This window comes from Phyllobates terribilis, unplaced genomic scaffold (assembly GCF_046119375.1).
Source record: "Phyllobates terribilis strain yellow unplaced genomic scaffold, ASM4611937v1 Scaffold_1__5_contigs__length_1240528914, whole genome shotgun sequence".
NCBI classification, from domain to species: domain Eukaryota; kingdom Metazoa; phylum Chordata; class Amphibia; order Anura; family Dendrobatidae; genus Phyllobates; species Phyllobates terribilis.
In genome coordinates, this window is record NW_027362761.1 from 754,476,029 (window position 1) to 754,501,122 (window position 25,094).

At 44.2% G+C, this 25,094-nt stretch overlaps 1 protein-coding gene across 4 annotated transcripts in view; it reads left to right on the top strand.

Annotated features, from left to right (window-relative positions):
- The window catches only part of LOC141149559 (uncharacterized), a 145,647-nt gene that overhangs the window by 21,581 nt on the left and 98,972 nt on the right, over nt 1-25,094 (top strand). For 3 of the 4 annotated variants that reach the window (XR_012245865.1, XM_073636903.1, XM_073636905.1), the window contains exons 4-5: nt 16,691-16,783; nt 22,772-23,230. Coding sequence is in view for 3 of the 4 variants with exons in the window: in XM_073636903.1 (XP_073493004.1) it covers nt 16,691-16,783; nt 22,772-23,230 (552 nt within the window). In the remaining variant the exon portion in view is untranslated. The remainder of the gene's footprint in view (nt 1-16,690; nt 16,784-22,771; nt 23,231-25,094) is intronic. The other variant, XM_073636904.1, reaches the window with a different exon arrangement.

The window sequence follows — 25,094 nt, forward strand, 5'->3', positions numbered from 1 at the left end:
ATCATCCGACCGCCGCTCCCGCTGATAACAGCGAGAGCGGCGCTGTTGAGGGGAGTGGTAGTGTCCTCAGCCGAGCCGGCGTGCGTGCAGTGTAAAGACAAAAAAAACAAAACACTATTCTCACCTGTCTGGCGCTCCCCGATGTCCTCGCGATGTCCCCAGCGATGTCATGCGGCGGCGGTACACTGCTGGGAGCGTGCGATGTACGCTGCCAGGACCCGCGGTCACATGAGCTCTCAGCTGAAGATCAGCTGAGTGCTCACGTGACCTCACTTTACTGCACCTTTGCTGCGTGGGAACATTCTCAAGATTGTTCCCACCAGTACTGATGCTGAGGTCACCAGACCTGATCAGCTGATCTTCAGTTGATGTACCCCAGTGACATCACTCCTGCTGCAGCATGTACACTGATAGGAGTGATTTTACACACCTGTCAGTGTGTACATTGATGTCTTCTACAGCAGTGACATCAGTGATTGCTGTTGTCACTGCTGTAGAAATGACCTGGACCGCCGAGGGACATTCCAATGGGCTACGTCGTGACGGCGGACAGGTGAGGGGGATATGGTTGTATTTTATTTTACTTCCTTTTCCGGAGCCGAAGGCTTTGGGGATTGTGAGCTCAATAAAAAAAAAATTTGAAAACCGTGTGTCATTTTATTTAATTAAAATACTTTATTCTGACTGTGTATTTATTGAAAAAGCGGCGACAACTTTACTACGCGGTTAGTAATGGGGGGCGTCTTACTAACCTGTGCTTCACCTCAGCCGCCAATACAAGACTGACATGACCCCAACCCCACTACCCCACTCGCCATCGCTACTGGGCAGTGGGAAGAGCGGAGGCTAAGCGCCAGATTTGGCGCATCTTATGGATGAGCCATTTCTGTGACTGCTGAGGGGTGATATTATTAGCCGTGGAGGGGGGCAGGATCCATGGCCCCTTCCCTGGCTATTAATATCAGCCTGCAAATTTCTGTTTAGCCTTTTCTGGTTAGATTTTATAGGTGGACCCTACGTCAATTTTTTTCTGGGGTCCCCCTGTAATCTAGCCAGTAAAGGCTAAGCAAACAGCTGTGGGCTGATATTAATGGCCAGGGACCATTTTTGGCTAATGGCCCCTTCCCCGGCTACTAATATCAGCCTCCAGCGGTCGGCTCTCCCTTTGCTGGTTATGAAAATGACGCGGAAGCCCACACCATTTTTTTTTCTTTTTTAACATTTCGGGCTCTGTTTCCACAATCCGGACATAGCAGCACGACGCATATTTTTGCTGCATCCAAAACGTTACATTCTATTGAACTCAGGCAAATCCACATGTGTTCACTGAACCTTGCGAATTTACCACATTCAATACATTCTAGTGGTCAAATTTCTGTTGCTGAGGCTAGCGACTCTGTAAGAGAATTTGACATGCTGCGGTCCTGAAAGATGGGCCACATGTCAGTGTCCACGGGTCATTCGCAGCCTCAGATGCTCACATAGTGAATATGGGATTTCTAGAGATCCCATCCACTATAGTATAACATGTATACGCTGCAGGTTTGACAAGCAGTATCAAACCTGCTGCGGCTCCTGATTAAGGCCACGTACCCAAACTCACCCGCAGCATGTTAATTTCTGTAGCGGACACTCTAGTCTCCGCTGCAGATTTTGACCGACTAAAGTGTCATTATATGTGGGAAATTCATATGTACCTAAAACAAAGGTGCGGCATTAGAACACAGTGTTTTGTACGCAGCAAAAATATGCTGCATCCAAAGCGCTGCTGAGTGCTGATCGTGGGGATGTAGTGGCTAAAGAAACAGATGTGAGATGTTAATAATAGCCAGGGACCATGTTTGTCTAATGGCACCTTCCCAGGCTAAAATTAGCTGCTCACAGCTGCCCCAGAAATTACATGAATGGGAATGCTAATGAAGATTGGGTGAATGGGATTAGCTGACACCTAGCTCTTTTGCTTGGTGATGACAAGGTGTCAATCAGACCCTTTCATCACCAAACCTAATTAAACTAAAGTAAAGAGTTAAACACACACAGAGTAAAACACTTTATTCGAAATACAACAGACACATTCTTTAATAATTTAAATTAACTAATATACTCACCCCAGTTCTGACGGTAATCCAAGGGTTAAAGCAATATCCCACCAAATAAGTTTATTTAGCTCCAAAAAGCATTCATTGATGTACAAAACCGCACATTTTTTCCGCAGCATTTTTCCTGCCAAGGAGATGCAGAAACGCTGCAGAAATTTCTGCTTCAAATCCTGAATGTGCGCACATAACCTAAAGGGGTTTTGCGCCACCGGGCAGACCCAGCCTAAAGGGGTTTTGCGCCACCGGGCAGACCCAGTCTAAAGGGGTTTTGCGCCACCGGGCAGACCCAGCCTAAAGGGGTTTTGCGCCACCGGGCAGACCCAGCCTAAAGGGGTTTTGCGCCACCGGGCAGACCCAGCCTAAAGGGGTTTTGCGCCACCGGGCAGACCCAGCCTAAAGGGGTTTTGCGCCACCGGGCAGACCCAGCCTAAAGGGGTTTTGCGCCACATAGAATACAAACTCCATATACTCATGTCCAGGCCGGTACCATTATGGCTGTATCAGTCATGTGACAATATTTATGAGCCCAACTGTGGACACCGCACGGATTGTGGAGGTAGCATAGATTTTGCTTTACAATATAGAGCTCTCTGCAATGGGTTTGGTACAATAATGACAAGCATGTGATGCATCCAGATAAAGGGGTTTTCTTTATAAGACAGCCTCATCTACACTGTGTGCAGAATTATTAGGCAAGTTGTATTTTAGAGGATTATTTTTATTATTGATCAACAACTATGTTCTCAATCAACCCAAAAGACTCATAAATATCCAAGCTTAATATTTTTGGAAGTTGGAGTGGTTTTTTTTGGGCTATCTTAGGAGGATATCTGTTTGTGCAGGTAACTATTACTGTGCAGAATTTTAGGCAACTTAATGAAAACCAAATATAATCCCATCTCACTTGTTTATTTTCACCAGGTAAACCAATATCAGTGCACAAAATTTAGAAATAAACATTTCTAACATGCAAAAGCAAAAACCCAAAAAATTAGTTATCATTATAGCCACCTTTCTTTATGATGACACTCAATAGCCTTCCATCCATAGATTCTGTCAGTTGCTTGATCTGTTTTCGATCAACATTGCGTGCCGCAGCCACCACAGCCTCCCAGACACTGTTCCGTGAGGTGTACTGTTTTCCCTCCCTGTAGATCTCACATTTTATGATGGACCACAGGTTCTCTATGGGGTTCAGATAAGGTGAACAAGGGGGCCATGTCATAATTTTTTCTTCTTTTAGATCTTTACTGGCCAGCCACGCTGTGGAGTAGTTGGATGCATGTGATGGAGCATTGTCCTGCATGAAAATCATGTTTTTCTTGAACGATATCGACTTCTTCCTGTACCACTGCTTGAAGTTGTCTTCCAGAAACTGGCAGTAGGTGTAGAAGTTGAGCTTCACTCCTTCCTCAACCCGAAAAGGTCCCACAAGTTCATCTTTGATGATACCAGCCCATACCAGTACCCCACCTCCACCTTGCTGGCGTCTGAGTCAGAGTGAAGCTCTCTGCCCTTTATTGATCCAGCCTCTGACTATCCATCTGGCCTATCAGGAGTCACTCTCATTCATCAGTCCATAAAACCTTTGAAAAATCAGTCTTAAGATATTTCTTGGCCCATTCTTGACGTTTTATTTTATGTTTCTTGTTCAAAGGTGGTCGTTTTTCAGCCTTCCTTACCTTGGCCATGTCCCAGAGTATCGCACACCTTGTTCTATTTGATACTCCAGTAACTTTCCTGCTCTGAAATATGGTGAAACTGGTGGCGAATGGCATCTTGGCAGCTTCACGCTCGATTTTTCTCAATTCATGGGCAGTTATTTTGCACCTTTTTTGGCCAACACGCTTCTTGCGACCCTGTTGGCTATTTGCCATGAAACGCTTGATTGTTCGGTGATCACGCTTCAAAAGTTTGGAAATTTCAAGACTGCTGCATCCCTCTGCAAGACATCTCACAATTTTGGACTTTTCAGAGCCCGTCAAATCTCTCTTCTGACCCATTTTGCCAAAGGAAAGGAAGTTGCCTAATAATTAAGCACACCTTATATAGATTGTTGATGTCATTGGATAAGACCCCTCCTCATTACATAGATGCACTTCACCAGATTTACTTAATTGGTAGTTGGCTCTCAAGCCTATGCAGCTTGGAGTAGGACAACATGTATAAAAAGTATCAAAGTGATCAAAATACGCATTTGCCTAACAATTCTGCACGCGGTGTATATTCCCTATTATAGCATATGGACATTACATGTTTCTCTTATAGGCCTAAGAAGTTGTAGGCAGGTAGTTGCTAACTATCTGCTTATTGTGCCCAGCTCCGATCTCTGCCGGCAAAGAGTGGTCACAGACAGCTCCTGCTGGCGATTCTGCGGCTTCGAGTGACATCATCACGTCGCCAAATCACCTCCTTATCTTCCGCTCTGCTCTGGCGACAGGGCGTTACTGCTGATGTCATGCTTATTGACAGCCATCTCCCCGCTGCCTAACTGCAGGGAGCCGGCTCTCTCCCAGTATGATGCCGGCAGTCACACCCTGTTGACTGTTCACACCAGTCATATCTTCCGGTCCCGGGTCTAAAACTGTTGAATCCCTGCAGTGCACAGTGCGTGCGCTGGGGAGATTCATAACTCTGCAGTCACACAGAGTGACTGCAGACTTATCATTTTTGATCAGACAACACCTTTAACTGTTGTGTGTGGTATGACTGTCTGGTTTATGGATATAAGTTTTCAAAGTCTGAAAATTGCTAATTTTTCATCAAATTTCAGGTATTTTCACAACAAAATTAAAGCAACCTTTGTTTGCAATTACAGGGGTCAGACATTTCTTGTAGTTATTGACCAAGTTTGCACACACTGCAGCAGGGATTTTGGCCCACTCCTTCATACAGATCTTCTCCAGATGTTTCGGGGCTGTTGCTGGGCAACATTGAGTTTCTGCTCTCTCCAAAGATTTTCTATTGGGTTCAAGTGTGAAGACTGTCTAGGCTACTCCAGGACCTTGAAATGCTTTTTACGGAGCCAATCCTTTTTTACCCTGGCTATGTGTTTAGGGTCATTGTCATGCTGGAAGACCCAGCCAAGATCCATCTTCAGTGCTCTTACTGAGGGAAGGAGGTTGTTGGCCAAAATCTCGCGATACAGGACCCCATCTATTCTCCCTTCAATACGGCGCAGTCGTTCTGTCCCATTTGCAGAAAAGCATCCCCAAAGTATGTGGTTTCCCCCACCATGCTTCACATTTCTGACGATGTTCTTGAGGTTGTACTAATCCTTCTTCCTCCAAACACGATGAGTAGAGTTGAGACCAAAAAGTTCTTTTTTTTGTCTCATCTGACCACATTACCTTTTCCCATGCCTCCTCTGGATCATCCAGATGGTCAATGAAGAACTTCAAACGGACCTGGACATGTGTTGGCGTGAAAAGGGGACCTTGTATTTCCTGCAGGATTTTAATTCATGACTGCATAGTGTGCTACTAATGGTAATGTTTGAGACTGTGGTCCCAGCTCTCTTCAACTCATTGACCAGATCCTCCTGTGTAGTTCTGAGCTGATTCCTCTCTCAGAATCATCCTTACCCCACGAGGTGAAATTCTGCATGGAGCCCCAGACAGAGGAAGATTGACATTCATCTTGTGTTTCTTCCATTTTCTAATAATTGTGCCAACAGTTTTTCCCTTCTCATTAAGTTGCTTGCCTATTGTCCTGTAGCCTATCCGAGCCTTGTGCACGTCTACAATTTTGTCCCTGGTGTCCTTAGACAGCTCTTTGGTCTTAGCCATGGTGGAGAGGTTGGAGTGTGATTGAGTGTGTGACAAGTGTCTTTTATACTAGTAACAAGTTCGAACTGGTGCAATTAATACAGGTAATGAGAGCAGAGAAGGAGGGCTTCTTAAAGAAAACTAACAGGTCTGTGAGAGCCAGAATTCTTGCTGGTTGTTAGGTGATCAAATACTTATTTCATGCAATAAAATGTAAATTTTTTAAAAATCATGCAATATGATTTTCTGGATTTTTTTAGATTCTGTCTCTCACAATTGAAGTGTACCTATGATAAAAATTACTGACCTCTTCATTCTTTGTAAGTGGAAAAACTTGCAAAATCGTCAGTGTCAAATGCTTATTTTTCCCACTGTATATTTTTTTTTATTATTATTTATTATTATTATTATTATTATTATTTATATAGCGCCATTGATTCCATGGTGCTGTACATAAGAAGGGGTTACATACCAAATACAGATATCACAGTAAACAAACTAACAATGATAGATTGGTATAGAGGGAAGAGGACCCTGCCCTTGCGGGCTTACATTCTACAGGAACAAGGAAGGAAACAGAAGGTTGGGGGGGTGTTGCAGTAGCTCCGGTGTTGTTGAGGTGGCAGCAAGCAAGGTCATGGCAGGCTGTAAGCTTGTTTGATGAGATGGGTTTTCAGGTTCCGTCTGAAGGATCCAAGTGTGGTGGATAATCGGACGTGTTGAGTCACAGAATTCCATAGGATGGGGGATATTCAGGAGAAATCTTGGAGGCGATTGGGTGAGGAACGAATAAGTGTGGAGGAGAGAAGGAGGTCTTGGGAGGAGATTACTTAAGGGAATGTATCGGGAGATTAGTTCAGAGATGTACGTAGGAGAGAGGTTATGGATGGCTTTGTAGGTCAGTGGTAGTATTTTGAACTGGATATGCTGGGCAATTGGGAGCCAGTGAAGGGATTTGCAAAGGCGGGGTAACAAAGTAGTAGCGAGTCGAGAGATGAACCAGTCTCGCAGCAGAGTTAAGGATGGACTGGAGGGGTGCGAGAGTGTTAGCAGGTAGGCCATGGAGGAGGATGTTGCAATAGTCGAGGCGGGAGATGATGAGGGCATGCACAAGCAGTTTAGTAGATTGAGGGTTGATGAAAGGAATGATTCTGGAATACTTTTGAGCTGGAGGCGACAGGAGGTGGCGAGAGCTTGCATGTGGGGTTTGAAGGACAGGGCAGAGTCAAGGGTTACTCATAGGCAGCGGATTGCCGGTACAGGGGATAGTGTGATGTCATTTATTGTGAAAGATCATGTGGGGAAGGTGTGAGATGGGGGAAAGATGATGAGTTCAGTTTTGTCTATATTGAGCTTGAGGAAGCGGGAGGAGAAGGAGGATGTGGCTGCTAGACATGCTGGAATTCTGGACAGCAGAGAGGTGACGTCTAGGCCAGAGAGCAAGATATTGGTGTCATCAGCTTACAGATGGTACTGGAAGCCATGGGATTTTATGAGCTATCCCAGGCCAAGGGTATAGATTGAGAAGAGTAGTGGTCCTAGGACAGAGCCTTGAGGGACTCCAACAGAGAGGGGGCGGGGTGAGGAAGTAGTGTCTGAGTGGGAGACGCTAAATGTGCAGTTAGAAAGGTATGAGGAGATCCAAGATAGGGCAAGGTTTTTGACGCCAAAAGAAGAGCGGATCTGTAGTAGGAGGCAGTGGTCAACTGTGTCGAAAGCAGAGGACAGGTCAAGAAGGAGTACGGAGAATTTTCTGTTAGCTTTGGCTGTAAGTAAGTCATTGGCGATTTTGGTAAGGGCAGTTTTGGTGGAATGGAGGGGGCGGAAGCCGGATTGTCGGTTGTCGAAGAGAGAGTTATATGAGAAGTGAGAGGAAAGTTCAGCGTGAACGTGTTGCTCAAGGAGTTTGGAGGCAAATGGGAGCAGCGATATTGGGCTGTAGCTGTACAAGGTGGTTGGGTCGAGGGATGGCTTTTTGAGGATGGGCATGATTGTGGCATGTTTAAAGGCAGCGGGGAAGGTACCAGAAGTTAGTGATAGGTTGAAGAGATGTGTTGGGGTGAGGTTGGGGAGTAGGTGGGATGGGGTCGAGTGCACAAGTGGTGAGGTGTGATTTGGAAAGGAGACGAATAAGGTCTCTTTCTGTGATGTTGGGAAGGGAGGTTATGGGGGAAGGGCAATGGTGTGGAAAACAAAGGGGTTGTGGTGGTCGGACAGTAAAGACTTGCCGTGTTTGGTCAGTCTTGTTTTTGAAGTGTGTGTCAAATTCCTCAGCAGAGAGGATGGAGGTCGGAGGGGGCAGTGGAGGTCGGAGGAGAGAGTTAAAAGTGTTAAATAGCTGTTTGGGGTTAGTGAAGATATATGAGAGTTGTGAAGTAGGCCTGTTTAGCAGAGGTGAGTGCTGATTTGAATGTGAGTGTTTTTTGTTTGAATGCAGTGAAGTCATCTTGAGAATGTGTTTTCTTCCAATTCCGCTCCGCAACCCTGGACACTTGTCGAAGCTTTTTAGTGAGTTTGTTGTGCCAGGGTTGCCTATTGATTCGTCGTGCTCTGCCATGCACAAGAGGGTCGACCGAGTCAATATCTGATGCGAGCGTGGCATTGTAGAAAGCAGTGGCGCTCTCTGTCGTGGAGTGAAGATATGGATGTCAGTGGTAGAAAAGAGTCGGAGAGTGTGTGAGTGTCTACATGTGCAAGGTTTCTGCGGAGGTGTGCTAGTTGCTGGACATGGGTGACAGGTGAGGATGACGGGGATGAGAAGTTGAGTAGATGTTGGTCAGATAGGGTTTGGGGGGAGGTTGTGAGGTTAGATATGGAGCAGAGTCGGGAGAAGATGAGGTCTAGTGTGTGTCCATCTGTGTGGGTGGCTGAGGAGGACCACTGAGTAAGTCTAAAGGATTAGTAAGCGACAGGAGTTTGGATGCTAATGACTGGCGAGTGTCAGTGGGGATGTTGAAATCGCCCATGATAATTGGGGGAATGTCAGCAGAGAGAAAGTAAAGAAGCCAGATGGAGAATTGGTCAATAAAGGCTGTGATCGGGCCTGGAGGTTGGTATATGACAGCCATTTGGAGGTTGGAGGGAGAGTAGATGCGGACAGAGTGGACTTCAAAAGAAGGGAGAATAAGGGCGGTTAGAGGTGGGGTAGGGCTAAATGTGCCACTCCTCCACCATGTCCATTACCTGGATGAGGAGTGTGGGTGAAGTTCAAGCCACCGTAACAGCGCAGAAGGGGAGGCAGTGTCGGAGGGTGTCAGCAATGTCTCTGTGATGCCCAGGAAGGAGAGATTGAGAGAGGTAAAGAGGTTGTGGACAAAATGGAACTTGTTGCAGACAGAGCAGGAATTCCAGAGTGCTCCAGAGAGAGGGAGCAGATGGCTGGGTGTTCCGGGCATGGGTTTTACATAGAAGAGGTTGTGGTAGTTTGCAGTTTGTTTGAAACGATAGGTGGGGGAATTGGTGGAAGGTGTAAGCTCTGGGGGTCCAGGATTGGGAGATAAGTCGCCAGCAGTGAGGAGAAGATGAGAGAGGGAGAGCAGGTGGGAGCAGGAGTGTCCGGCTTGTGTTATGTTTTGGTAGGATAGATCTGAGGTTTAGGAGCAGGTCTGTAGATGAGGTCACATGGGGAGGTAAGAGGGAAGGAGAGATGATGATTTGGTTAGAGGGTGCTGGGGTTTGGGGACAGTGAAGGAGAGTGAGGATTAGTGGGGCAAAAACAGTAAGGGCATATGTAAGCATAATGAAAATTAAGTGTGAATGAGAAAGAGAAACTAAGTACAATTAGTAAATAGTTATTCTTACCTTCTGGTCACTTCTGGCATATTTAATTTTTAGAACCTAAAAAGCGACCCTCGGAAGCCACATCGGGCTGTGCCAGACCTGGCTCGCTTGATTTATGGAGCTCTGAACAGCACGAGAGGTGGGTCAGGTGCGTGCAGGAAGGGAGGAGCTACAGGAAGACTGCTCACAAAAGCATGGGTGGAGGGAGGGCAGTAATTAGGACACAGAGGCTAAATGTATTCAGGAAACAGACAGATAGGGACCAGTGTGTATTGGGATAAAGGATTGAGGTGATAAACGTGCTGATGGGATTAAACATACCCAGAACAGATATAATGAAATGAGCATGGATCAGTGGGTACACAGCAGATATTGGATGCAGGAAACATACCGGGAGACAGATAGATACAGTTTGGAAAAGGCGGTCAGATACGCAGCGTGGGGTTTGCAGATGGGGTCAGATGACTTATCTGTGGGTGAAGCAGAACGGATTGTCAGATGAAGATTGGTGGTGAGGGGTTATATTTCTGGCATATTTAATTTTTAGACCCTTAAAAGCGACTCTTTAGAAGCCAGACCGGTCTGTGCCAGACTTGGCCCGCTTGATTTATGTATATTAGTGTGGCTAGGAACTATGAGAAATGTAAAGTCCCCAAAAATAATAAGAAAAATAGGGTGTTGGAGTACTCCTATAGACTAAGAGCAAAAGAGGAAAATGGAGTAACCATAAACCACCAAATAGAGTAAAAGCCATATTTCATATTAACCCCTTACTGGCCCAGGGCGTATTAGTGCGCCCCAGGCCATCACCCCCGGTTCAGTGAGGGCTCCGGCGCTGAGCCCGCACTGAACCGGGCACATGTCAGCTGATTATTACAGCTGACATGTGCCCGCAACAGCCGTGGGTGGAATCACGATCCACCCGTGGCTGTTAACATGTTAAATGCCGCTGTCAATCTCTGACATCGGCATTTAACATCGCCGCGCCAGAAGAGCGGCCTTAGCCCCGCCCATCGGTGACCCAGTCACGTGATCGCGGGCCACCGATGGGTGGTCATGACAATCCTGGGTCTACAGCAGACACCAGTGGTTGTCATGTAAAGATTACTATGAGCGCCACCTAGTGGTCGGTGCTCATAGCACAGGACCATTTCTGCTACATACAGATGATCTGCTCATCACCTCTATGTAGCAGAGGCGATCGGACAGTTGCTGCTTCTAGTCTCCTATGGAGACTATAGAAGCATGCCAAAAGTTTAAAAAAAAATGTTTTTAAAAATATTAAAAAAATTAAAAAAATCTAAAAGTTTAAATCACTCCCCTTTTGCCCCATTCAAAATAAAATAATAAAAAATAAACCCCACATACACATATTTGGTATCGCCGCGTTCAGAATCGCCTGATCTATCAATATAAAAAAATAATTAATCTGATCCGTAAACGGTGTAATGAGAAAATAATTCTAAACGCCAGAATTACGTTTTTTTGGTCGCCGCAACATTGCAATAAAATGCAATAACGGGCGATCAAAACATCGGATCTACCCAAAAATGGTATTAATAAAAACGTCAGCTCGGCGCGCAAAAAATAAGCCCTCACCTGGCCAAAGATCCTGAAAAATGGAGACACTATGGGTCTCGGAAAATGGCGCCAAATTTTTAAGCAAACTTTGGATTTTTTTTTCACCGCTTAAATAAAAAAGAACCTATGCATGTTTCGTGTCTACGAACTCGTAATGACCTGGAAAATAATAATGGCAGGTCAGTTTTAGCATTCAGTGAACGTGGTAAAAAAAATGTAAAAAAAACATCTGCGGTATTGCACTTTTTTTGCAATTTGACTGCACGTGGAATTTTTTTCCCGTTTTCCAGTACATGATATGGTAAAACTAGTAATGGCGTTTAAAAGTACAATTCGTCCCGCAAAAAATAAGCCCTCACATGGCCATATTGACCAAAAAATATAAGCGCTATGGCTCTGGGAACAAGGGGAGCAAAAACGGAAAATCCCAAGGTCGCGAAGGGGTTAAACTGTAAAAAGATAAAAAGCGCAATAGGGTCTCATCTGGGTATTAAGGTTGGAGATTTAGTTAAAAGCTGCTCACCTGTAGGGGTTGTGTGTGACACAACCACTATCATAGTCTAGTTGTCAGCCGCTGCAACGGCCACAGATTTGTATATAGTAGAAAGCCAGAGTAAGTGGACTTAGTGCGCTGCTGATTCAGGAACGAATTATAGAACAAATTAATTAACGGTGGTTTATTTGTCAAGCGTTTCAGAGTCAAATCCGACTCCTTTCATTTGGTTGTCCTGAGGAAAGAGTCGGATTTGACTCTGAAACGCGTTGACAAATAAACCACCTTTAATTTGTTCTGTGATTCGTTCCTGAATCAGCAGCGTACTTGAGATCCACTTACTCTGGCTTTCTATCATATTATTTATTAAGACACATTAAAAGTTACATGACCTATATCAGTGAGGTCTAGTACAGGAGGAACAAAAAAAAGGGTAGCTCTATCCGTATAGAGTATCACCCATGGGAGCGTTGTCGCTTTGGCCCATAGATGTAAAAAGTGTATATAAGAAATAATAAACAAGTGCAGGGTATAATGAATGGCAATGTTAATAAATAGGTATGTATCACCCCAACATCACATATTATACAAGGTAAAGTAAAACCAAATGTAAAAAAAAAAGAGGAATACATTTGATGTCTCAAACAATACCCATGACAGGACCTATACAGATGAGAAATCAGTAATGGTCAAAGCACAATGCTGAGCTTACCCATGGCGTGTATGGTGAGAGCGCCCCACACTGCCCCAAGACTATTTGGTGGCCGTGACTGGGTCCATTATGGGTACGGGTGCAATATTTCTTCATCTGTAGGGTACGGTGGCTTGTGAGATCCAGCAATAGGCTATGTCCCCACTATCAGTATTTGATCATTATTTTTCCTCAATATTTGTAAGCCAAAAGCAGGAGTGGGTCAAAAATGCAGAATTGGTGCACTTCTTTCTATTATACCTTTTTCTCTGATTGTTCCTCACCTGATTTTACCTTACAAACACTGGGGAAAAATACAGACCAAATACTGATAGTATGAACGTAGCCAGAAGCTGGGTCTCACAGGCTGTGTCAGTGAGACACTGACAGTCTCATGCACTGCAGTATACAAGTACTGCAGTGTATGAGACCAGTGATCAAAATAAAAATGATAGATGTCCCGCAGTGGGTCTAAGTAAAAAAGTAAAATAAAATATGTAAAAAAAAACACAGAATAAAGTGGACACGAATCACTAAAATCCGTTTCGCTACACAAAACGCAACGTTTGTGATAAAACAAAAATAAACACAAAAAAACATACATGTAATTGGTATCGCCAAAATAACACAGCAAAAATGTTGCTTTTTCATCATACTGACTCACGAAAAAGTGAATAAATAGCGATCAAAAAGTCATATGTAAAAAAAAATGTGGAAGTGAAAACTCCAAACCATCCTGCAAAAAACAAGCTCTAACATGGCTCAATTGGCAAAAAAATAAAAACGTTACAGCTCTCAGAATAAAAATAGCAAATCATTAAAAAGCAATATAAATCCGATATCGCTGTAATTGTACCGACCCGACAGACAAATCTGTCTTACCACTTTTTTACACTGTGGACGGCGCAAGAAAAATAAAACAACTGAATTGCTGGTTTTTGTTCATTCTGTGTTTGAAAAATCTGAATAAAAAGTGATCAAAAAATATTATGTACCCCAAAATGGTAGCAAAAAATTCTGCAACTCGTCCTGCAAAAAATATGCCCTCATACGGCTCTGTTCGCTAAAAAATAAAAATATCAGAATATGGCAAAAAAAATACTGTTTTATAAAAAAAAATTTTTACTGTGTAATAACAGCAAAACCTTAAAAAAAGATATACATCTGGTATCGCTGTAATCGCCCCAACCCGAAGAATAAATCCGCCTTATCATTTATACCGCATGGTGAACTGCTTAAAATTAAAAACTATTCTGGTACTGCTGTCCTGTTTATTGTGCCCAAAAATTGGAACAAGGCTCGGCTCACGTTCATCCTGCGCTCTGCGCTGAGCGGTTTCTGTGTTACTCTCTGAAATACGTGATTCAGACGCAACCCCCGACGGAAGATACCCTGTAATGAGGCAGATGAATGCACTGTGGACGCCATCTGGTCTATGATCCGTCTTTTTAGGCATGCATAAAAGTGCCGTCGGCCATAGTTTTGTAAATTCCCCAAAACCGTGATTCAGACAAAACCCCGGACGGAACCACTCACTTATGAGGCAGATGAAGGCACTTTGCATTGGTCTGTGTTCTGGCGGTGTCCCATCAATTTAGGCATCTTTTTAGTTCACAAGTGTGGGCGACCACAGATCTGTGCACGCCTAAAAAGATGGATACCACCATAACAGATGCCAAACGGACTCTAAAGTGTTTCCATCTGCCTCATTATGGTGGGTGGTTCTGTTGGGGGATTTGTCTGAATCACATTTTTGTGGGATTTACATGTAAACCTGTATGTAAGTGCACAAGAATGTGATCCCAGCCTTATACTGAAAATGATCAAAAAATGTTACCAATAAAAACCCTAAATTATCCCGCACAAAACCAGCCCCCACTCAGGTCTGTCACTGGAAATATAGGGGGTCCTACGTTACTGGCAGAACAAACTCTGGAAAAGCTCCCGCCCCCTCAAGTAAAGTTAAGTGAATTCTGCGCATCCAAATGCCCCCCTCCTTCTGAGCCCGACTGTGCCTAAACCCCAGTAAACGGCCTCATGTTTGGCATCAATGTAGTGGGGAGAAAGCACTTTACAATTTATGACGTGCATGTCTCTATTAGCACAAGCTGGGCACAATGTATGGGGACGCTACAATATATGGGGGCTCTATACTGTATGGGATCATAATGTATGGACACTAAACTGGCATATTTGCAGTTCTCCAGAATAAAGCCTGGCATGGATGTTACAAAATAATGAATGCAGCCATAGATGAATTCATTGAGAGATGTCATTTCTACAGTCGGGCCATTTTGGTTTTTTTCTGCTGTTTGGCATCTTCGGGGCTCCTCAAATGTCGCCCACAAACTATTCTAACAAAATCTGTGCTCCGAAAGCCAAATAGCGCTCCCTCCTTCTCAGTCCTGACGTGTGGCCTAGCAGTAATTTCAGATGACACATGAGGCATTACCGGTTTGGAAGAAACTGGGGTGGGGGGGGGGGGTTGTGCTGTTCTGGCACCTCAGGGGCTCAACCAATCGAGCCCACAATCTATTCAAATGGAATCTGTGTTCTAAAAGCCAAGTCGCCAGGCTCCTTCCCATCTGATCCCTGCCGTGTGCTCAAACAGTAGGGTACAGCCACATATGGGGTACTGCCACATTCAGTAGTGTACAACCACATTCAGTAGTGTACTGCCACATTCAGGAGAAATTACATAACAAATTGTGGGGTCCAATTTCTCACATTACCCCTTGTGTAAATTATAAATTTGGTGCTAAAACAGTATTATAATGGAAAAAAATTATTTTTTGTTCATCTAAAAGTTATAAAGTTTCTTGAATCACCTGTAGGTTAAGAATTCTCAGTACACCAATAGATGAATTCCTTGAGGGGTCTAGTTTCCAAAATGGGGTCACTTGTGGAGGGTTGTGCCAAGTGCCCAAACAGAAGTTTTTGACCACATATGGTGTGTCAACGCATTCGGGAGAAATTGCATAATAAACTATGGGGTCCTTTTTCTCCTATTATCCATTGTGAAAATTATAAATTTAGGGCTAAAACAACATTTTCATGAAAAAAATGAAAATTTTCGATATGATGACCTAATATTATCAAATTCTGTGTAGTACCTGTGGGTTCAAAATGCTCAATATACCCCTGAATAAAATCCTTGAGGGGTGTAGTTTCCAAAATGGGGTCACGTGAGGGAGGATTCCACTGTTTAGGCACATCAGGGGCTCTCCAAACGCAACATGGCCATTCCATCAAAGTCTGCTTTCAAAAATGTCACTCCTTCCCTTCTGAGCCGTGCCGTGCGCCCAAACAATAGTTTTGGCCCCACATATGGTATCTGCTTACTCAGGAGAAATTGCACAACAAATTTTGAGGTCCATTTTCTCCTGTTACCCTTGAGAAAACAAAAAATTTGGGCTAAAGTAGAATTTTTGTGAGAAAAGTAAAATGTTCATTTTTTCCTTCCACATTGTTTTAGTTCCTGTGCAGCACCTGAAGGGTTAATAAACTTCTTGAATGTGGTTTTCAGCACCTTGAGATGTGCAGTTTTTAGAATGGTGTCACTTTTGGGTATTTTCTGTCATATAGGCCCCTAAAGTTACTTCATATGTCTCTAAAATAATGGGTTGTAAATTTTGTAGGAAAAATTGGAGAAATCGCTGGTCAACTTTTAACCCTTCTAACTTCCTAACCAAAAAAATGTTTAAAAAATGATGCAAATGTAAAGTAGACATGTGGTAAATGTTATTTATTTATTTTGTGTGACATAACTCTGGTTTATAAGGGTATAAGAATTAAAAGTTTGAAAATTCCCAAATTTTCCAAATTTGCGCCAAATTTCCGTTGAAGCGTTCCAGAGTTATTACCTCATTAAGTGACACTGGTCAGATTTCAAAAATATGGCCTGGTCATTAAGGTCAAAATTGGCTCGGTGACTAAGGGGTTAAATTAATTGTTGATGTTGCAGAGTGTAATAGTTTAACTTGTTCTTTACCTTAAAACTCCCTTGTCCTGTTATTTAATATATATGATTACAGTGGCATTTTGGATCCATTACCTTTTTGTTGGGCTGAGTATGACTCGGATGTATAGACAAATGCATAGACAGTAATGTACCTAATGAATCTATTGCTATTTATACATACAGGCAAGTCCAGTGCAAGTGATAGGAGTGACCCAGACTAAGACTGTGAAGTATATAAAGCACATTATTATACTACATTATTTGCATGTTTTTTAATGGACATTTTCCGTAAAGTTCTGTGTTTATTCTTTGCTTTAGATTTCTGGCTCTAAGATGAGTGACCAAGATATGGGTTTATTCACAACCCCGAAGAGAAAGTCATTTACAGAAAGACTTAAGGAACTTAGCAAGGTTTGGAAGTACATCTACTTTGAATTCCACAGCATACTGTATATAGAGGGCTTAAAACTGAAACAACTTCAGTTTTAGAAATCTCTGACCTGTCCTACAGATGTACCAGAGATTTTCATTAGTGGCATACAAATGAAAGAAATGAATGTAGTACATCAACAAACATTAATGGAGACTCAAGCCGTGTGTGATTTTACGCCTTCCAGCACCATACATGTACAGCACTGGCAGGAGGTAGCCGTCACACAGTGTTTATGCATAAACTTTGTGTTACGAGCTTACCGCGACAGAGAGGTGCCAGGAGACTGCAGCATCTGATTTTATGTACTCCTGCACTGATCTGAAGCACTTCTCCTTCATATTAAACGGTGCAGGTTTTTGTTAGCAGTGCAGGGGTTAATCTGTTCAGCTTGGATGATCTCAGCTGTTCAGTATCAGCCACTCCCCTCTCCTATATACAGTACAGACCAAAAGTTTGGACACACCTTCTCATTTAAAGATTTTTCTGTATTTTCATGACTTTGAAAATTGTACATTCACACTGAAGGCATCAAAACTATGAATTAACACATGTGGAATTATATACTTGACAAAAAAGTGTGAAACAACTGAAAATATGTCTTATATTCTAGGTTCTTCAAAGTAGCCACCTTTTGCTCTGATGACTGCTTTGCACACTCTTGGCATTCTCTTGATGAGCTTCAAGAGGTAGTCACCGGAAATGGTTTTCACTTCACAGGTGTGCCCTGTCAGGTTTAATAAGTGGGATTTCTTGCCTTATAAATGGGGTTGGGACCATCAGTTGTGTTGTGCAGAAGTCTGGTTGATACACAGCTGATAGTCCTACTAAATAGACTGTTAGAATTTGTATTATGGCAAGAAAAAAGCAGCTAAGTAAAGAAAAACGAGTGGCCATCATTACTTTAAGAAATGAAGGTCAGTCACTCTGAAAAATTGGGCAAACTTTGAATGTGTCCCCAAGTGCAGTTATAGAAACCATCTAGCACTACAAAGAAACTGGCTCACATGAGGACCGCCCCAAGAAAGGAAGACCAAGAGTCACCTCTGCTTCTGAGGATAAGTTTATCCGAGTTAACAGCAGCTCAGATTAGAGACCAGGTCAATGCCACACAGACTTCTAGCAGCAGACCCATCTCTTCAACAACTGTTAAGAGGAGACTTTGTGCAGCAGGCCTTCATGGTAAAATAGCTGCTAGGAAACCACTGCTAAGGACAGGCAGCAAGCAGAAGAGACTTGTTTGGGCTAAAAAACACAAGGAATGGACATTAGACCAGTGGAAATCTGTGCTTTGGTCTGATGAGTCCAAATTTGAGATCTTTGGTTCCAACCACCATGTCTTTGTGCGACGCAGAAAAGGTGAACGGATGGACTCTACATGCCTGGTTCCCACCGTGAAGCATGGAGGAGGAGGTGTGATGGTGTGAGGGTGCTTTGCTGGTGACACTGTTGGGGGTTTATTCAAAATTGAAGGCATACTGAACCAGCATGGCTACCACAGCATCTTGCAGCGGCATGCTATTCCATCCGGTTTGCGTTTAGTTGGACCATCATTTATTTTTCAACAGGACAATGACCCCAAACACACCTCCAGGCTGTGTAAGAGCTATTTGACCAAGAAGGAGAGTGATGGGGTGCTACGCCAGATGACCTGGCCTCCACAGTCACCAGACCTGAACCCAGTTGATATGGTTTGGGGTGAGCTGGACCGCAGAGCGAAGGCAAAAGGGCCAACAAGTGCTAAGCATCTCTGGGAACTCGTTCAAGATTGTTGGAAGACCATTTCCGGTGACTACCTCTTGAAGCTCATCAAGAGAATGCCAAGAGTGTGCAAAGCAGTCATCAAAGCAAAAGGTGGCTACTTTGAAGAACCTAGAATATAAGACATATTTTCAGTTGTTTCACACTTTTTTGCTAAGTATATAATTCCACATGTGTTAATTCATAGTTTTGATGCCTTCAGTGTGAATGTACAATTTTCAAAGTCATGAAAATACAGAAACATCTTTAAATGAGAAGGTGTTTCCAAACTTTTGGTCTGTACTGTATACTTTCCTCTGGCAATCTGGATTGTCAGTGTTAAGTCTTGTACTGACGGGTGAGGAGTGGAGGAGTCTGTTGTTCATAGAGGCGTTTTGGAGTGTTTATCTGTGACTGTTGCTAGGTGTTTCGGCTGTGTGCAATTCCTCTTCCTCTCCTATTTAGTTTTCCTAACTTTTCTCCCCGGTGTACCTCTGTTATCTGTGAGTGCATATTTGTATGATTGTTATTTTCATTTATCGCTGTACGTCCTTCCTTGTCTATGTATATGCAAGTGCTTCTCACTAAATTAGAATATCACTAAAAAGTTAATTTATTTCAGTTCTTCAATACAAAAAGTGAAACTCATATACACTGCTCAAAAAAATAAAGGGGACACTTAAACCACAGAATATAACTCCAAGTAAATCAAACTTCTGTGAAATCAAACTCTCCACTTAGGAAGCAACACTGATTGACAATCAATTTCACATGCTGTTGTGCAAATGGAATAGACAATAGATGGAAATTATTTGCAATTATCAAGACACCCTCAATAAAGGAGTGGATCTGCAGGTGGGGACCACAGAACACATCTCAGTACCAATGCTTTCTGGCTGATGTTTTGGTCACTTTTGAATGTTGGTTGTGCTTTCACACTCCTGGTAGCATGAGACGGACTCTACAACCCACAGAAGTTGCTCAGTTAGTGCAGCTCATCCAGGATGGCACATCAATGCGAGCTGTGGCAAGAAGGTTTGCTGTGTCTATCAACGTAGTGTCCAGAGGCTGGAGGCGCCTTTATGCAAGGAGGAACAGGAGGAGCACTGCCAGAGCCCTGCAAAATGACCTCCAGCAAGCCACAAATGTGCATGTGTCTGCACAAACGGTTAGAAACCGACTCCATGAGGGTGGTATGAGGGCCCGACGTCCACAGATGGGGGTTGTGCTCACAGCCCAACACTGTACGGGACGCTTGGCATTTACCACAGAACACCAGGATTGGAAAAGTTGCCACTGGCGTCCTGTGCTCTTCACAGATGAAAGCAGGTTCACACTGAGCACATGTGACAGAGGCTGGAGACGCCGTGGAGAGCGATCTGCTGCCTGCAACATCCTTCAGCATGACCGGTTTGGCAGTGGATCAGTAGTGGTGTGGGGTGGCATTTCTTTGGAGGGACGCACAGCCCTCCATGTGCTTGCCAGAGGTAGCCTGACTGCCATTAGGTACCGAGATGACATCCTCAGACCCCTTGTCAGACCATATGCTGGTGCGGTTGGCCCTGGGTTCCTCCTAATGCAGGACAATGCCAGACCTCATGTGGCTGGAGTGTGTCAGCAGTTCCTGCAAGATGAATGCATTGAAGCTATGGACTGGCCCTCCCGTTCCCCAGACCTGAATCCGATTGAGCACATCTGGGACATCATGTCTCACTCCGTCCACCAACGTCACATTGCACCACAGACTGTCCAGGAGTTGGCGGATGCTTTAGTCCAGGTCTGGGAGGAGATCCCACATGAGACCATCCGCAACCTCAACAGCAGCATGCCCAGGCATTGTAGGGAGGTCATACAGGCACGTGGAGGCCACACACAATACTGAGCCTCATGTTGACTTGTTTTAAGAACATTACATCAAAGTTGGATCAGCCTGTAGTGTGTTTTTCCACTCTAATTTTGGGGGTGACTCCAAATCCTGGCCTCCATTGCTTAATAAATGTGATTTCCATTGATGATTTTTGTGTGATTTTGTTGTCAGCACATTCTACTTTGTACAGAACAAAGTATTCAATGAGAATATTTCATTCATTCAGAACTAGGATGTGTTATTTGAGTGTTCCCTTTTTTTTTTGACAGTGTATTATATAGTCATTGCAAACAGAGTGATCTATTTCAAGGGTTTATGTTAATGATTATGGCTTACAGCCAATGAAAACACAAGTCATTATCTCAGTAAGTTAGAATACGTTATAACAGCTTGAAAAATATTTTTAAAATCTGAAATGTTGTCCTACTGAAATGTATGTTCAGTAAATGCACTCAATACTTGGTCGGGGATCCTTTTGCATCAATTACTGCATCAATGCGGCGTGGCACGGAGGCGATCCGCCTGTGGCACTGCTGAGGTGTTATGGAAGCCCAGGTTGCTTTGATAGCAGCCTTCAGCTCGTCTGCATTGTTGGGTCTGGCGTCTCTCATCTTCCTCTTGACAATACCCCATAGATTCTCTATGGGGTTAAGGTCAGGCGAGTTTGCTGGCCAGTCAAGCACAGTGATACTGTTGTTTTTAAACCAAGTATTGGTACTTTTGGCAGTGTGGACAGGTGCCAAGTCCTACTGGAGAATGAAATTTCAATCTCCAAAAAGCTTGACGGCAGAGGGAAGCATGAAGTGCTCTAAAATTTCCTGGTAGATGGCTGCGCTGACTTTGGTCTTGATAAAACACAGTGGACCTACACCAGCAGATGACATGGCTCCCCAAACCGTCACTAATTGTGGAAACTTCACATTAGATTTCAAGCAGCTCGGATTGTGTGCCTCTCCACTCTTCCTACAAACTCTGGGACCTTGATTTCCAAATTAAATGCAAAATTTACTTTCATCTGAAAACAACACCTTGGTCTACTGAGCAAACAGTCCAGGTCTTTTTCTCCTTGGCCCAGGTAAGACGCTTCTGGAGTTGTCTATTGGTCATGAGTGGCTTGACACAAGGAATGCGACACTTGTAGCCCATGTCCTGAATATTTCTGTGTGTGGTGGCTCTTGAAGCAGCGACTCCAGCAGCAGTTCCACTCCTTATGAATCTCCCCCAAGTTTTTGAATGGCCTTTTCTTAACAATCCTTTCAAGGCTGCGGTTATCCTGGTTGCTTGTGCACCTTTTTCTACCACACGTTTTCCTTCCACTCAACTTTCCATTAATATGCTTGGATACAGCACTCTGTGAACAGCCAGCTTCTTTTAGCAATGACCTTTTGTGGCTTACCCTCCTTGTGGAGTGTGTCAGTGACTGCCTACTGGACACCTGTCAAGTCAGCAGTCTTCCCCCATGATTGTGGAGCCTACTGAAACAGACTAAGGGACCTTTTAAATGCTTAGGAAACCTTTGCAGGTGTTAATTATTCTAATTTACTGAGATAATGACTTTTGTGTTTTCATTGTCTGTAATCCATAATCATCAACATTAACAGAAATAAACACTTGAAATAGATCATTCTGTTTGTAATGACTCTTTATTATGAGTTTCACTTTTTGTATTGAAGAACTGAAATTAACTTTTTGATGATATTCTAATTTAGTGAGAAGCACTTGTACATACACTATTCCTCCCCACTTCTCTGGTGGATGAGGGGGCCAGATATAGTGCTGATTCAGGAGTTCAGCAAGATACATGGCCCCATCATCTTCACCATCAGAAGTAATCTGGGGAGCAGGGATAGCTAGGGCACCCATAGTGTTAAAGACAGGGAATCTGACCCGGGTAATCTGACAACAGAAATGTGAGACATTGATGTTGCTCAAGAAGAAACTACTGGTGGCTCAGTGCAGCAGGTGAAATAGTTGTGTGAAACTTCTTTACTTTTTTTAAAGGGATAGTTTTACTCCTTTAAAGGGGCTCACGGTTTTTATAGGCTTGTTCTCCTCTTATCTTCAGGAGGGCTTGCTCCCCAGCCTCCTGGATTTTAGCTTCCTGGAGGTTGGTGCACTACTTATTCATTGACAGCTCAGACCAGCAGCATTGTTGTGCCGATGGCCCGAACTGTCGTCTCTTCTGCTGCAATCAAAGGCAGCTTTGCTTCTCCAGCATTGGAGGGACAATGAAGCTGACCAGATCCAGAGAAATGGCCAGTTTGAGAGCAGTGCTTACAATCTCTGTAGAATAAAGCTTACAACTGCTGTGCTCCTTGCCGCTACCAATAGACTGATCTTTTCTGGGTTTTCTGTTTTGCAGAGGTTTGAAAAAGAAAATGCCAAAGCAAACTGCGATATGATTGATAAGGCCACAAGCCCAAGTAGGCCCATAACCTCTCAAAGCCTGATGGACGTTGATATGAGAAACTATGGAAGCCGCAAAAAACACGTGTATAGAAGATACAGTCTGAGCAGGAGAAATTTCTCTTTTATATTCCCGTTTACTGTCAGAGCAAATATGGATTTTGAAAGTCTGCATAGAAAACTAACCCAGGCTATACCCAAGCTTGACTATATATTCACTAATGGCCAAGTTAATTTATCATCAGGCATTTCTTCTTCGTTCAGTTCGCTAGGATCCGCAAGAGTCAAAAGTGTTTTTTCATCTTCACTGTCAATGAAACCTGGGAGAGTAACTGAATCTATAATTGGTACCTCGAAACCATTTTGTGATAACTCGCTGTCTTTGCAAGAATCCAGCTTTACCCAGATTAATTATGTAAGTTCTTTCTAATGTTTGAGATTTTTTTTCTTTTTTTATCAAATCAAATATGAAATATTTTAAAAGTAAGCTAGATAGCTGTTAGACACACATTCAGCTCTAAGACATAGCATTTTCTGGTGGATTTTACCCTGAAAATCAGCAGCCAATGTCAGTGCAGTATATATGAGTAGGGTCATCAGGAATTGCTGTACTTTAAAATGTGAAACTTTCCTACTTTATGCAATTGCAATGATTACTTACAGTACAAGTACAATACATTTTTGACCCTGATGCAATATGTTTGATACCTTGTTCATATGCAATATTTCCTTTTTTTATATAAGTAAGCAGGTTATAGATTTCTTTTTCAGCTGATTTTTAAGGTAACCCCTTTAAAATTAAACCTTTATTTTGTGAGAGAACATACTCCATCTAGTCTCACACCTCCAGTTTCATGGTGATGAAATAACACTGCTGGGTGGAGTACCGTATTTTCAGCAGCAGAAGGGAAGGAAGGGAGACACAGATCCATTACTAGTGGGTAGGCGGAGCCCCACAGGATAGTTCACCTCAGATTAGAAAAAGTGACGACCGGCCCCTCCAGCTTAGGCTCCTCCTACTCCCATGTTCCTCAGTCTGAAATTTGAGGTCGCAGAGGATAGTCGCTGCCTTCGCAGCTCCTCAGAAGATTTTCTTATTTTTATTCCGGAGACCTGGACCCCCCGTGGTCTAGAGGTCTCAGGGGGTCTCAGCGCTGCTGGGACCCCTGACCCTCCCCTGGCAGATCTGCGTACCCCCTAAGGAGGTCCCCGCAGAACCCTGCTGGCCCCGGGGGATACAGGGCGGTCCCTGGCGGAGACGCACACCGCTCGTGTGGGGTCCCTGCGCGCTCCGCCGTGGGGGGGAGCAAGGGCCACGGCGCCACACGTCCCTGGGGGTCCCTGTGGCGCTCAGCTGGGTAAATGCTCTTATTGAGTGCTTACAGCGGCTGCCGCTGTCACTGTATATATGTTTTGTGGTGACTGCTGTTTTTTTCTGGCTTGCAGGAATTTCTCCTCTGCATGCAGCGTTTGATCCTCGGCTGGCAGGGGAGCAGGGACGGAGGATTCGTGCGCTCCGTTCGTAGCTCGGCGGGGGGCGTGGCTTAGCGTCTCTCTGCTGTCGGTCTTCTTAGGTCGTGACAGAAAGTGCCTGGAAAGCGCGCGCTGGAGATGTCCCAGTCCCTTCTTCTTCCGGCCAGCGTCCATCCTCGTGCAGCATCTCCTACTCCCTGCTCCCTGCTCTCAACACACCGAGAAGAGCAGTCTCTACGCCAGCTGGTGAGTCTGTCCTGCCTTTAGGCAGAAAGTTCCTTCTTGGGTATTACAGCGCAGAGCACTTTCCTTATGTCCTAGGCGGACAGGGTGTGCTGCATACGGCGCTGCTACTTCCCTGCTGAGATGGCTCTGACGCACACCTCACAAAAAGGGTAGTGCGGATCAGTAGCATTAACCCCTTCTAAACGGGGTCTGGCCCATCAGGCTGTTAACCCTCTCTGGAGGTGCACCCTTCTGGGATCAGAGGGTGCTTCTCTCTAGTCTGTTAGGTTAACTTTTGGTCTGCAGGCCACTGGGGTAGCTTTTCTCCTTCTAAGGAGGAGCTTTAACCCTTCAGTGCCGGGTGATTTTTTGTGCAACAACAGGCTGTGGTAGTGGAATTCACACCGCCTTATCCGCGACGCTCGCAACTGTGTGAGGAACAGGGGGCGCGGACCTCTCTCCTGGTCCGCTTCAGGATCGGTCCCGCGTATCTGATACGCCGGGGTCTTCAACGGCGTCCGGTTCAACGCTAGTTGGGGGTCTCAGTGATGTTAAGGTGGAGGCGCTCACTCGCTCCATTG